This window comes from Nansenia antarctica (genome assembly GCF_963989245.1).
Source record: "Nansenia antarctica genome assembly, chromosome: 12".
In the NCBI taxonomy this organism is placed as follows: domain Eukaryota; kingdom Metazoa; phylum Chordata; class Actinopteri; order Argentiniformes; family Microstomatidae; genus Nansenia; species Nansenia antarctica.
Genome location: NC_137682.1, coordinates 21,298,849 through 21,312,823, shown reverse-complemented (window position 1 = coordinate 21,312,823; position 13,975 = coordinate 21,298,849). Strand labels below are relative to the sequence as shown.

Here is a 13,975-nt window from a genome sequence, read left to right as displayed (position 1 = left end):
TAGCCTATGTTTCTGTATAAAAGACTAAGTAGTGGGTTTAGCCAGCAGCTGACTGTAGTTAGGCCTAGGTCTTTTTCAGTTGGGTTTGAACATGTGTGTGGGTGTTTGTCTGTCTGTCTCAAAGTCAGTCAAAGTCAGCTTTATTGTCAATCCAATATATGTACAGACAATACAGAGGGCTGAAATTGTGTTTCCCTCTCTGTATCTGTCGGGGATGCACTGTTTAAGGGCAGAGGTGATGTCATGTGACCTATTGTGCGTGCTGGCCACCTATGATCTCTCCTAGAGCGAAGAGTCTACTGGTCACCTAATGTACCCTCCTATTGTACACTCTTTCTCTCTCTATCCACCTCTCTCTCTCATCCCCCTCCTTTCTCTCTGTCTCTTCTTCCCTCATCAGAAGTCTAGTGTACTGAGTTAGTTTAATACAATTACAGTGTTGTTCCCTCCCTCCCTCCCTCCCTCCCTCTCTCTCTCCCTCCCTCTCTTTTTTCCTCTCCAGTTTCAGTCTGCCCTGAGGACACAACAGCTCCATTATTCTCACTGCTCCATCGTGACTTTTAAGTCCCTAGTCAATCTACCCCCCGCCCCCCTCTGTCTCTCTCTCTCTCTCACACACACACACACACACACACACACACACACACACACACACACACACAGATGACTGGTGTAATTTGCCATATCATATTTGAGTTAGGTCAGTGTGGTCATTGTTGTGATAACTGTAATTATCAGCGTTGTTCTCATAGGCGGCGGGGTAGGTTTTATACTAGTCCAGTCAAATCTGTACATCTGTGTACCAGCAGGCTCTCATGTCTCTCTGTGTACCAGCAGGCTCTCATGTCTCTCTGTGTACCAGCAGGCTCTCATGTCTCTGTTTACCGCATCAGAGCCGGTAGTAAGAGGTGTTTGAAAATGTCACTTTTACCATATTCATAACAGAAGGTTAGAAACATTCTTTAGATATGAAAGCTGTCAATACTCCAAAAATGTTTAGGAGACCTAAAAAAATGTCCTTACTTGTTATGAGTATAGTAGTGTGCACACACATTTCAGACGAAAAGAGGTTTGTTTTACAAACAAAGCAGAGTTCCCTAAGAGAGACCAGTTGGATAGGGATGGACATTGTGTTACTAACCTTGTTAGGCCTGCCAGCACCACATCTTTGGGACAGTCTTTTGCACTCTCTGAAGAAATGAAAATAATGCTTTTTGGCAACGGGAAAAATGCATTGGTGATTATTATTGATTAGTTGGTTGAAGTTATTCAACAGTTAACAATAAACATTGATAAAACAAAGAATCAGTTTACATGGTAAACATAACACACAATCAATTATAAAGACATATATAACGTACAGAATAAAGGGGGAAAACCCTAAAAACAGTTGCAAACTGTTGCAGGCAGATCAGCAATTACATTTCTAAAACTCCCAAAGGACAAAGGTGCATTAATCTGCAGCGTGAGCTGAGGTCATTCCAAGCAGCCAGAGCATTATAATGAAAGGCTGACATTTCAAGTTGGGTCTGTATGCAGGGAACCTCTAGTAGTGTAAGCCAGTCATTTGAGCGTGTCAAATAGGGTCCATAGTTCCAATCAAGTAATGATGTAAGATAAGGAGGTAACCTTCCGGGTAATGGCCTTAAAGATAAATAGATACCAATGTTCCTTTCCATAAGTCTAAATTCATGCTTTGGGTATTGATAAAAATAACTGATTCAGAATCTATGATTTGTCTTTCTTTCTCGTTGAGCCCGCTGCAGGCACTGTAGCCATTGTTTTATGTTGTATTTGCACAAATGAGATATTTGTATATGTCAATTTGTGTTTAGCCTCGGCTGCTTCATCACAGCCGTTTACACTGGTAGGCACCCTGAGGCTCGTGAGGCAGGGAGGTTACAATATTGGATGTGCGTGAAGCTAGTAAGTAAATAAGTAAAGCTTTATTTATGTAGCGCCTTTCCTACATGAAATGCAACTCAAAGCGCTTAGGACGGTTTCCAATTTTTGTTAAATACCGTTAAATCTTCCCAGAGAAAGACTGCGGTTTTTCAGGTTAACCGGGATTCAAAATGACATTGTTGAGCTGCCCACACAGCCTCGTCAACTTTTGCTTGCACTGAATGCGTCCATATTGCAGAAGTTGCTTTTTTTCAGGGACCAACTAGCTTCCAATTAGCTTCCCTAATTCTCAGAGCAGAAGCTGTCACTTCTCAGTTTCAGTTTTTAGACAGTTCATTTATTGACAAATTACATTCTTAAAAAAAATCGCTTTCATAGCATCTTCAACCACACATTTTTTTTTTTTTTTCAGATTTTATCCCTTTTTCACCCAATTTGGTATCCAATTGAACCCAACCTAGCATCCAATTATCCCCTGCCTATTGCGTAGGATCCGCCGCACGACCCCGTGGCCGGCATCCCCAGAGGAGATCGCCAGGCAGACTAGCTGACTGGCTCCTCGAGCCCAGCACCGTTATTCCGGCACCCCGGGGGCGCTGTTGCGCGACGGATCCTTGTCCGGAAATAGTCCTATACCGCCCTCTGGAGCGGCAGCTCAATATGCCGCTCCCTGTGTGCCTCGGCCATATCCGGGTCTGGCGAGACCGGGATTCGATCCCAGTCCCCGGTGGGCAGCTTGCACTAGTGGCTAGTGCTTAGACCGCTACGCCACCGCGGGGCTAACCACACATTCTTAAAGCATTTATTATAATATAATATACAGCAATTTATGACGTTGTGATAAAATGTTAAAAATAATCATACTTAAAAGAAATAAATAAAAACTGTTGCTATTTTTAGAGACCACGGTTTTCGTTTTAACCGTAAAACCCTAATGTGTTTATAGCCTATTACTTTTCATATTTAGGCTGTTACTAAACAATCAAAGCATGTGAACTGTTGAGTAATGACAATAGTAGTATAGTAGTGCTTTGGTAAAACCACCAACATTGGATCGATATTGTAGGCTAGTTTACATCTGCTGTAACATAAATGAACCCGAACCCGATGGAGAAAATGTACAGTGCTGCTTGAAAGTATGTGAACCCCTTATGCAATTTTAGATTTCTTTTGTTTTTACCATGAAATCTTTATTCAATCAGTTTTTTTTATCTAACATAACAGGTTTATAATTTTTTTACCAATTCCATATGTTGGTTTAGAGGGAATCATGCGTGTAGTAGGAAAAATAAATTATGAAGAAATTAGTGCAGGTGCAAAAATAAGTGAACCTCTTCAGTCAATAGCTTGTGGCATCTCCATTAGGAGTGATAACTTGGGAGTAAACGTCTCGTATAGCCGCTAATCAGTCTCTGATCTGTTTTGAGATATTATTGCCTCCTCCTTACAGAAGTGAGCCAAATGAGTGAGGTTTGAGGCGTGTCTGGCATGAACTGCCCGCTTCTGGTCCTGCCACAGCTTCTCAATTGGATTTAGGTCAGAATTTGACATGGCCAATCCAAAACACAAATCTTCTTTATTATCTATTATTAAAATGTAGTCAGTGTGAGGTCAGAATAATTGCTCTATAGTCAATGAACACAGTGCTCTTTAGACCATTAGAGGTGGCCACCATGAACCACCGCCTGGAGGAGTCACCACAGCTGGCAGCGTTATGTAGCCTAATGGCTGATGGGACGTTTATTTGTGACACACACACACACACACACACACACACACACACACACACATTGCCTAGTATTTGACTGCCTGTAGCCACCCAGACACGAATGGTCCCAGTATTGTAGCTTCAGATGAAGGATTTTTTTTTTTTTTATCCTGTTCTTTTACCAACTGCAAAAACAACAATATAGTAAGCTAGTTACTTTAGCTAGCTAAAGATATTGGCCCCCAAATAATTTTACAATTTGTTTAGCTATTTGTTCCGACGTTGCTGTCGAACCCCGCAGTAAAGGTACCGTATATAACTAAGGTAACGTAGCTAGCTAACGTTAGCCTACAGAAGTGGAAAACAAACGTCAGATCAGATATATAAACAGGTTATTTTGATAAACTGGTCACATTTTGAGAATATAAATGGTTACTTTCTCACCTGAAAACATATTAGAACCCATGGAGGTTTAACCTGATTTAAAGTCCCCGCTGCCGGCCGGTGCGAAATGCATTCTGGGATACTGAGCTGCATACTTCAGTGTGAACAGTCTGCTGGTATTGGCTTACTTATTATGAATTTAGTAGGCAGTATGCAGTACATACTCATTGAGTATGTAGTAGGCAGTATGCTAGTATGCCATTTTGAACACAGCCAAGCTGTGTTAGTTGACTAGCAATGTGTCCAAAACACTAGAACATGTCACATTATTTAGGCTGTTGGGAACTATCTACAAATATAAATACCAGTCAGTGGCTAGAGATGGGGTAGTATGAGAGGAATGTTTCATCATAGACTAAGACAGTGACCCAAAACTCACAGCCATGGCAACTAGGGAGTTTTGCAGGGCCAAAACATTCTTGCCCATCAATGTCAACCTTCAGATTTAAATCCAATTTATTATGCATTTCATTTCAATGGGTCGCAGATTTAAGGCAGGATTGTCGACCACATACTAAATATGAGTGCTTCATTTGGACTTTTGATCAATCTGTCCCATCACTTTTGGGTATCCTGAAACAGGGGGACGATGCATAAAAAATATCTTGATTTCTGAATGGTGAATCTAATATGTAGAGAAATAGCATTAAATAAACATAGAGATTCTGAACTGTCTAAAAATATAAACACCAGCCACATGGTGTCAGTGGCTACAGATGGGGCAGTATTACTGACTACTTTCACTGCGTCTTGCATCAAGAAAGTGAATAATCATATAATCAAATAATCTTAAGTAGCCCACTGCAGAATAGTCTTAAGTGTTAAAACTAAGAGTGACCACCAAAAGTGGAGGCTGCATTTATTTATGGGTCTTTAATTTAGTTGTTTTTTTTGCGTGTTTGCGTATATATCTTCTGGTTTAAAAAAACCTGAAGCTGGATTAATCATGTACCCAATTTTAATATTCAACTACAATAATATTCACAGTGATATTCACACAATACACACACACACACACACACACACACACACACAGTTTCTGAAGTGTATTTGGAATGACAGCATCCACTTTTGTGCATATTTTAGTTTTCACTAGGGAGTTGTGTTGATGTGCAGTTTGCTTGTCTGTTTTCTACGGTGTTTCTTCTTCTACGGCCATGTGTGACGTGTGTGTTTGTGTGTGTGTGTGTGTGTGTGTTGTGTGTGCTTCTACAGTGTCGGATGGTGTGTAAGGATGTATCAGCTGAGACCATGTATGACGTTCTCCACGACATCGAGTACAGGCGGAAATGGGATGCAAACGTCATAGAGACCTTCGACATTGGAAAACTCACCGTCAACGCAGACGTTGGATACTATTCCTGTACGGCATGCAGACACACACACACACACACATTTATCATGATGTTTTGTGTTTGTAGATCTGAACTAACTGGTAGTATAAACAGTACGGTGGAACCTCATTTGTCACCATGTTGTATATACTGTACACTGTACTTGTCTGGTTCCTTTAGATTGGAATAGGTGTTTATTATTAGTTATACACATGCATGCAAGCTTCTTATGTGCACACACACACACACACACACACACACACACACACACACACACACACACACACACACACACACAGAGCAGTGTGTTAACCTGGCTCCATCTCTTCCTCTTCCTGTGTTTAGGGAAATGTCCAAAGCCTCTTCGAAACCGTGATGTCATCACATTGCGCTCCTGGCTTCCAATGGGAGGAGATTATATCATCATGAACCACTCTGTCCAACACGCCGTGAGTGTACACACACACACACACACACACACACACACACACACACACACACATATACAGTGCACTGCATAAGTAATGGGCCAGTGAATTATTTGTTCTTCTTTTGGCTTTATACTACAAACGTTTGGATTTGAAATCAAACAGTTACTGTGAGGTTACAGTAGATATAATAGATATAGTAGTACATATTGGTTTCACCATTCAGAAATTACAACACTTTTTATGCATAATCTCCTTACTTCTGGGTACCCAAAGTAATGGGACAATTGGCTTGACATGTGTTTTTCCATCACTTAATTCTTTCAGACATAAGAGAGCTGTCAACGTATGGTATTTATTCTAGGCTTTGCTTTTGGCGTCTGCTTTTGGTGTCTGTCAACAGTCAAAGAAGCCTTCATTAGGCTGAACAATCTGACAAAAGCTATCAAAAACATATTCAAAACCTTAGGTATGCCAAAATCAATAGTTTTTAACATCATTAAAACAAAAAAGGGGGGCGCTTCGGTGGCGTAACGGGTTAAGCGTCGACCATTGTCCCATTACTTATCCGCAGGGTTCCCGGTTCGATTCCGGCAGTGGACATGTCCTGCATTTAAGCGCTTACTTTACTTACTTACTTACATATCATCCTCTCTCTTTCACCCATCCTTCCTGTCAAAATCCTCTACTGTCTCTATCAATAAAAAGAAAAATATGAGTGGGACTGCCCCACTCAGAAAAAAAGAACTTAAAAGAAGAAAAAAAAGGAAACACTGGTGAGCTCGGCAATCGCAAACAGCCAAGGCAGACTTCTAGAGTGGATGACCAAAGAATGCTCATAATAATTAAGAAAAAATAATCAACTGTTCCACTGATCTCCAGGAGGTAGGCGTGTGTGTGTCAGAGTACATCACCAGCCTAACCACAGAGGCTTCACTGCAACGTTAAACCACTCAAAAAGGACGGTCACTTACAGTTTGCTAAAAAGTAACTAAAAACCTGCAGAGGTTCTGTAAAATGGTTTTGTGGACAGAATCAGAGTGATAGCAAACGGAAAGTTTGACAACATACAGGTGGAACATTGTGGAGGGAGTGTTAATGTTAGGCCATGTATAGCTAATTGAAAAAGAAGAGAACGCACATCGCAGAAAACTTGGGCGAGGTGCTGGCGACGGAGCAGAATACTAAAGGATAAAGTAGAAGCCGCACACTCTCGTTCCAGATGCAAAAATTTATTGACAACAGTTTCGGCCGTAGCCTTTGTCAAGTCTAACTGTTGTCAATAAATATACACTTTTTGCGTCTGGAACGAGAGTGTACGGCTTCTACTTTAGGCCATGTATAGCTGCCACTAGGGATGCTCCGATCTGGATTTTTGGGGCCGATACCGATCACCAATTTTTTTCCTCAAGATCAACCGATACCGATACCGATTTTAAAGAAAATACATAACTGTAGGCCTACTGACTGGATAGCCTACATATTTTTTGCTTTTTAGACAAAAGTTTTGATCCATTAGGCACCAAGCAAACGCAGACCCATTTTTATGGCATAGTAAAAGTCTGGCCTATCACCCAGTTAGGGCCTGAAGCCCAAGTCAGTCGATATGGCTGTATAAAAGACATCATAAACGTGGCCTTCATGGTTTACATACTGTTACGTCCTCCTATGTTTTCTGTTCAGTTATCTGTCTTCCCCAGGGAAAAGAAAAAGAAAAAAAAAAAAAAAAAAGGGTTTTTGCGATCGGCCATTTTTGCTGATCACCGATCGAGTCATTTGGAGTGAAATCGGCCGATTTAAATCGGTGGCCGATAAATCGGAGCATCCCTAGCTGCCACTAGAACTGTCTTAATTGATGATGTAACTGCAGAATATATTCTGAAGGCTACAGAAACATGTTATCTGCTCAAGTGGAAGTAAATGCATCCAAATTCATTGGATTGTGTTTCATCATAGAGTAAGACGGTGACCCAAAACACACAGCCATGGCAACTAGGTTTTTCAGGGCCCAAACGTTCTTGCCTATCAATGCCAACCTTCAGAATTACATTTCAAGATTAAATCACATTTATTATGCATTTCATTTCCCAGCAACTGGTGGCTTCAATGGGTCTTAAGTCTTCAGACTGAAGGCAGGATTGTCCACCAAATACTAAACATGACTGCTTCATTCTGTCCCATCACTTTTGGGTACGATGGATACAAAATATCTTCTATTTCTGAATGGTGAAACTAATATGTAGAGAAATAGCATTAAATAAAAACAGAGACTCTCTACTTTAACCGCATAGTAATTGTTTGATTTAAAAAATCAAGTTTACAATGAAGAAAAAATGCTTCAATGTCCCATTTCTCACGCAGGGCCCCATGTGTGTGTGTGTATGTGTGTGTGTGTGTGTGTGTGTGTGTGTGTGTGTGTGTATGTGTGTGTGTGTGTGTGTGTGTGTGTGTATATAGATAGCATAAACACACACATACACCCATTGGTTTCTCCCAACAAGGTCACATAGGTATATGGTTTTGGAAAGTGGACTTGGGTATAGTCTGATAAAGATGTGTTGATTGTGTGATGTGCAAACAGGAGTATGCCTGGTCTAGGACGGCTATGGGTGTAATATGTAAATTAATCCTCTGGTGTTTGAATAAAGCTTTATCGCTCTGTGAAAAGTAGAGAGAGCTGGCCTGTTTGAGCTGGATAGGGCAACAACAGTCCAGGGTTAGATAACTCGGTACTCAGACACTTCTTGGAAGTCAGCGTCTGGCAGTCTGGACGTGTGTAGCTGAATCCCAAACTGAAACTGAGATCCCCTTCCTCCCTCCTAGCCATGGCGACTTGCCCTTGAGAGAAGTGAGAATAACACAGCACATCTGAAACCAATTGTTGTTGCGTGTGCCACAACATCGACTGTGTAGCTTGATACCAAATTGCTGCGTCACATGATGAGTTAGAATACGTCTGGAACACTCCCGTACTGTTCTCATAACAGTAGGAGTTCTCATAACAATAAAAGCCATCAACGATCTGGCCCCCTCCTACCTTGCCGACCTCGTCCCCCTCCCGTTGCCTCAGGTCTGACGACCAAACCACCCTCAAGACCACCAGGACCAAGCTCCGGACCTGGGGTGATGGGGCCTTTTCAGCCACAGCCCTGTCCCTCTGGAACACCCTCCCCAACCACATCAGACAGGCCAACACCCTCCCAACATTTAAACAGGCCCTCAAAACCCACCTCTTCAAGCTCGCCTTCACCAGTTAACCCTCTCCCCCTCCCCCTCCCCTCCTCATGTGTCCCCAGCACTACCTTAATTAGGCCCCTATACTTTATTTTTATATTTTGTTTCTTTTTATTATTACTACTCGATCTTTTCAGTTTGTAAAGTGTATTTGAGTGTCTAGAAAAGCGCTATATAAGTCTAATGTATTATTATTATTATTATTATAACTCCAGCTCAGTCAGACCGCCCTCTACGTCAGATAGGGAGAAGGAGGTCAGTGTTCAGTTTGGAACCAGGCCCACATCCAACGGACCATTTTCGCTTGATGGAGGAAGAGAGGGAGAGAAACATCCTGTGTAGGACGCAGCCCCCCAGTTCTACCCCCTCTCTTGACCCCCCCCCACCTCTCTCTATCTCCCTGTGTGAGTGAGGGATGTTGAGGGGAAGATAAGAGCTCTCATGTGACTTCTGGCTACCCTGTGCTTCCGCATTCCTTCACTTCACTGACGCACGGTAAATCACAGAGCTTGAGTTAGCAGTGACGCTTAGCATGACTGGGTCTGTTGGCGTCGGTGCTGCGAGTCCACTCGCGTAAACTCACGATAAGTGCTTCTTTATTTATTGAAGTGCATAGCATATTCTAACACTCTCCTAAGTGCACTGCAGTTCACCAGTCCCAACTGACTATTCCTCTGACTTGGCTGTTGGACATCTGAAGGTTTCTGGTTTAGAACATTCACTTACAGTGCCATACAGCTGCATATAACGCTAGTCCACCAGGCCTATTGGAACTCTGTTAAAGCCGTTTTCCCAATTGTTTTTTTTCATACGTGTGTTCTTGCAGAAATACCCCCCGAAGAAGGACTTGGTACGAGCTGTGTCCATCCAGACTGGCTACCTGATCCAGAGCCAAGGGCCGAACCACTGCACCCTCAGCTACCTGGCCCAGGTGGATCCCCGGGGTAACACACGCACGCACACACACTAGCACACACACACTAGCACACACACACTAGCACACACACACTGGCGCATGCACACATGCACACACACACACTAGCACACACACACTGGCACAAACACACTAGCACAAGCACACTAGCGCACACACACTGGCGCATGCACACTAGCGCACACACACTAGCGCACACACACTAGCGCACACACACTAGCGCACACACACTAGCGCACACACACTAGCACACACACACACACACTAGCACACACACACTGGCGCACACACACACACTAGCACACACACACTGGCGCACACACACACACTAGCACACACACACTAGCGCACGTACACATGCACGCACTGGCGCACACACACTAGCACACACACACTGGCGCACGCACACACGCACACACACACACACACACACACACTAGCACACACACACTGGCGCACGCACCGCACACACACACACACACACACACACACACACACACACTCTAGCACACACACACACACACACACACACACACACTAGCACACATACAAACACACACACACACACACACACACACACGGTTAATGTGTTTGGAGGGGATCGAATGAATGATTCATACTGATGACCTTTCCTCAGTCTCTCGTCCTTTAAAGCTCTGATCATCTCTGGTTCACTTCAGTGTTTGTGTGTGAGTGTGACATCTATAGTGTTACAGAGACGAAGGGTGGGGTTCAACTTGATCTGGGTCACACATTATCTGGTCTTAATCCCCTTTTCTCCCTCCCTCCCTCCCTCCTTCCTTCCTTCCTTCACTCACACCCTCTTTTCCTTTTCGTCTAGGCTCACTACCCAAGTGGGTTGTTAACAAGTCTTCTCAGTTTCTCGCTCCCAAAGTAAGTGCATTCCAGCTTGTTTATGTCCACACTGCAAACACATTACAGGGACATTACAAACACACACACACACACACACACACACACACACACACACACACACACACTCAGCTCGGGAGAGGGAGGGAGGGAGGAAGGAAAGAAAAGGAGAGGGAGGAAGGAGAGGAAGGGAGAGGAGGGAGGGAGAGGAGGGAGAGGAGGGAGAGAGGGAGGGAGGGAGGGAGAGAGGGAGGGAGGGAGGGAGAGGAGGGAGAGGAGGGAGAGAGGGAGGGAGGGAGGGAGAGGAGGGAGAGAGGGAGGGAGGGAGAGGAGGGAGAGGAGGGAGAGAGGGAGGGAGAGGAGAGGGGAGAGGAGAGGAGAGGAGAGGAGAGGGGGGGAGAGAGGGAGAGAGGGAGGGAGAGGAGAGAGGGAGGGAGAGGGGAGGGAGAGGAGAGGAGAGAGGGGGAGGAGGGAGGGAGGGAGAGGAGAGGAGAGAGGAGAGAGAGAGGGAGGGAGGGAGGGAGGGAGGGAGAGAGAGAGAGTCAGGAGTCGACATACACATGGTAGCACATGCATGTTTAATTTATGGTCCCTCCCACGCATCCCTGGGCTGCGTGTGTGTGTTGAACGAGGGGGTTCCTTTAGTCAGCATCTAATACCAACAACCACACGCACACACACATCCTGGTTGAGGTACTAATGCCTGGGTCGTTGTGTGTATCATATGTGTGTCTTTTGTTCTTCATCTTAATGTTAAGAAATGATGATAGAAATGTTTCAGCTGAATGGGGGTGACACAAAGCCAATAATAATAATAATAATAATACATTAGACTTATATAGCGCTTTTCTAGACACTCAAAGACTCTTTACAAACTGAAAAGATCGAGTAGTAGAAACTCGATCTTTGTAGAAACCAAAAAAAGATAGAAGATAGATTACTAAATCTAAATCTAAATCTAAGTGTCTTTGTAGGACAATCTACTCTGTATACTGCAAGTATATCTAGATTTCGTGCGGAGAAGCGTCGAAAAACAAGCAACGCCAGCGTCCTCTCTCGACCGGCATTTTTGGAAAAGTGAAAAGTCTTACGAGTATGATCAATGTAATGTTAGCTAGCTACCTCTAAACATGGATGGCATAAATTAATTAATTTGAAGTGGCAAACACAGTCTGGCTATCTTATCTGTCAATGATGTTGGTGTAGCCTGCATGTGTCTCCCTGTTGTCTAGTAACTCCTACGTCCTAACGGCAGGTCTCTCTCTCTCTCTCTCTCTCTCTCTCTCTCTCTCTCTCTCTCTGTGTACATCCTGTTACAGGCTATGAAGAAGATTAACAAGGCGTGTTTGAAATACGGAGAGTGGAAGCAGAGACATAACCCTGGCTTTAAGCCCTGGCTCTACCCAGAGCAGACTACACTACCCAGCATCCCCCTCTCTGAGCTCAGCGTCCAGCACGCCGACAGCCTGGAGAACATCGACGAGAGTGCTCTCGCTGAGACACAGGAGAGAGACAGCGACTAACACACATACACACACCTGAGTTCGCTGACAGAGACACAGGAGAGAGACAGTGACTAATACACACACACACACACACACACACACACACACATATATATATATATATATATACAGGTGCATCTCAAAAAAGAAATGTGGAAAAGTTCATTATTGTATGTCTCAGACTAGCGGTTAACATGAATATCTGCAGTGAATATACAAAGAATAGACAGTGAAAATGTACTGGTTGTGGATGTATGGGGATGGTTGCTGATGTATGGGGATGTTTTCTATCTGATGGAGGAACATAATCTAGGGTTACCCATTCATTTCCTCTGGTGTTCATTTTTGACCGGGAACAGACTAAACCTCTCAAAATTCAATGAACGTGGTGATCAGAAATTGTACATTGTTCAAATGCTTCGTGTGGAGGATATCACAAGGCCTTGAGGCAATCAAATGTAAAACACAATATTTACGATCGATGAAAGTTGTAAATCGGTCAGATTCGACCCGAACACGACAGGAGGGTTAAAGGTCGCTATCAAAGCAACCTGGGCTTCTCTAACACCTCAGCAGGGCCACAGGCTGGTTGCCTCCATGCCACGCCACATTGATGCAGTCGTTCGTGCAAAAGGAGCCCCGACCAAATATCGAGTGCATAAATGAACATACTTTTCAGAAGGTCGACATTTCTATAAATCCTTTTTTTGGTTGGTCTTATGTAATATTCTAATATTTTGAGATACTGGATTTTAGATTTTCATGAGCTGTAAGCCGTAATCGGCTTTAATGTTACTCAACATTAAAACCCTTAATATCATTTAACTTCATGTGTAATGAATCTAGAATATATGAAAGTTTCACTTTTTGAATTAAAGGAACTTTTCCACGATATTTTCCACATTTCTTTGAGATGCACCTGTATATCCCAACTCATTTCTCTTGTCACGTTCCTTCTATCCTATCTCCCATTATACATGATGTGTCTGGGTCACATGTTTCTCTGTGCCGTCATCCCATATGCAGGTGTCTGAACACACATACTCAAACACACACGTCTGCTCCTCACCAGTAGAGATGGATGAATGTATGCAGAATTTCACAAATTGAATACAGATTCAAGGTTTTCAAATGGAGTATGTGACCTGACTCGTTCTTTCACTGAGTGTGTGTGTGTGTGTGTGTGTGTGTGTGTGTGTGTCACTGAGTGTGTGTGTGTGTCACTGTGTGTGTGTGTGTGTGTGTGTGTGTCACTGTGTGTGTGTCACTGTGTATGTGTGTGTGTCACTGTGTGTGTCACTGTGTGTGTGTGTGTCACTGTGTGTGTGTGTGTGTGTGTGTCACTGTGTGTGTGTCACTGTGTGTCACTGTGTGTGTGTGTGTGTGTCACTGTGTGTGTGTCACTGTGTATGTGTGTGTGTCACTGTGTGTGTGTGTGTGTCACTGTGTGTGTCACTGTGTGTGTCACTGTGTATGTGTGTGTGTCACTGTGTGTGTGTGTGTGTGTGTGGATATGTGTCACTGTGTGTGTGTGTGTGTGTGTCACTGTATGGATATGTGTGTGTATCCCTGTGTGGATGTGTCACTGTGGATATGTGTGTGTGTGTCAC

The 13,975-nt window shown here is 43.5% G+C and overlaps 1 protein-coding gene across 1 annotated transcript in view; it reads left to right on the top strand.

The window, feature by feature from the left end:
• The window catches only part of stard10 (StAR related lipid transfer domain containing 10), a gene marked incomplete at both ends in the record, with an annotated part of 17,328 nt that extends 4,945 nt beyond the window's left edge, over positions 1 to 12,383 (top strand). The window contains 5 exons of the mRNA XM_080543032.1: positions 5,273 to 5,420; positions 5,737 to 5,840; positions 9,880 to 9,997; positions 10,829 to 10,881; positions 12,180 to 12,383. Coding sequence (XP_080399158.1) covers positions 5,273 to 5,420; positions 5,737 to 5,840; positions 9,880 to 9,997; positions 10,829 to 10,881; positions 12,180 to 12,383 — 627 coding nt within the window. The remainder of the gene's footprint in view (positions 1 to 5,272; positions 5,421 to 5,736; positions 5,841 to 9,879; positions 9,998 to 10,828; positions 10,882 to 12,179) is intronic.
• Positions 12,384 to 13,975: the final 1,592 nt, after the last annotated feature.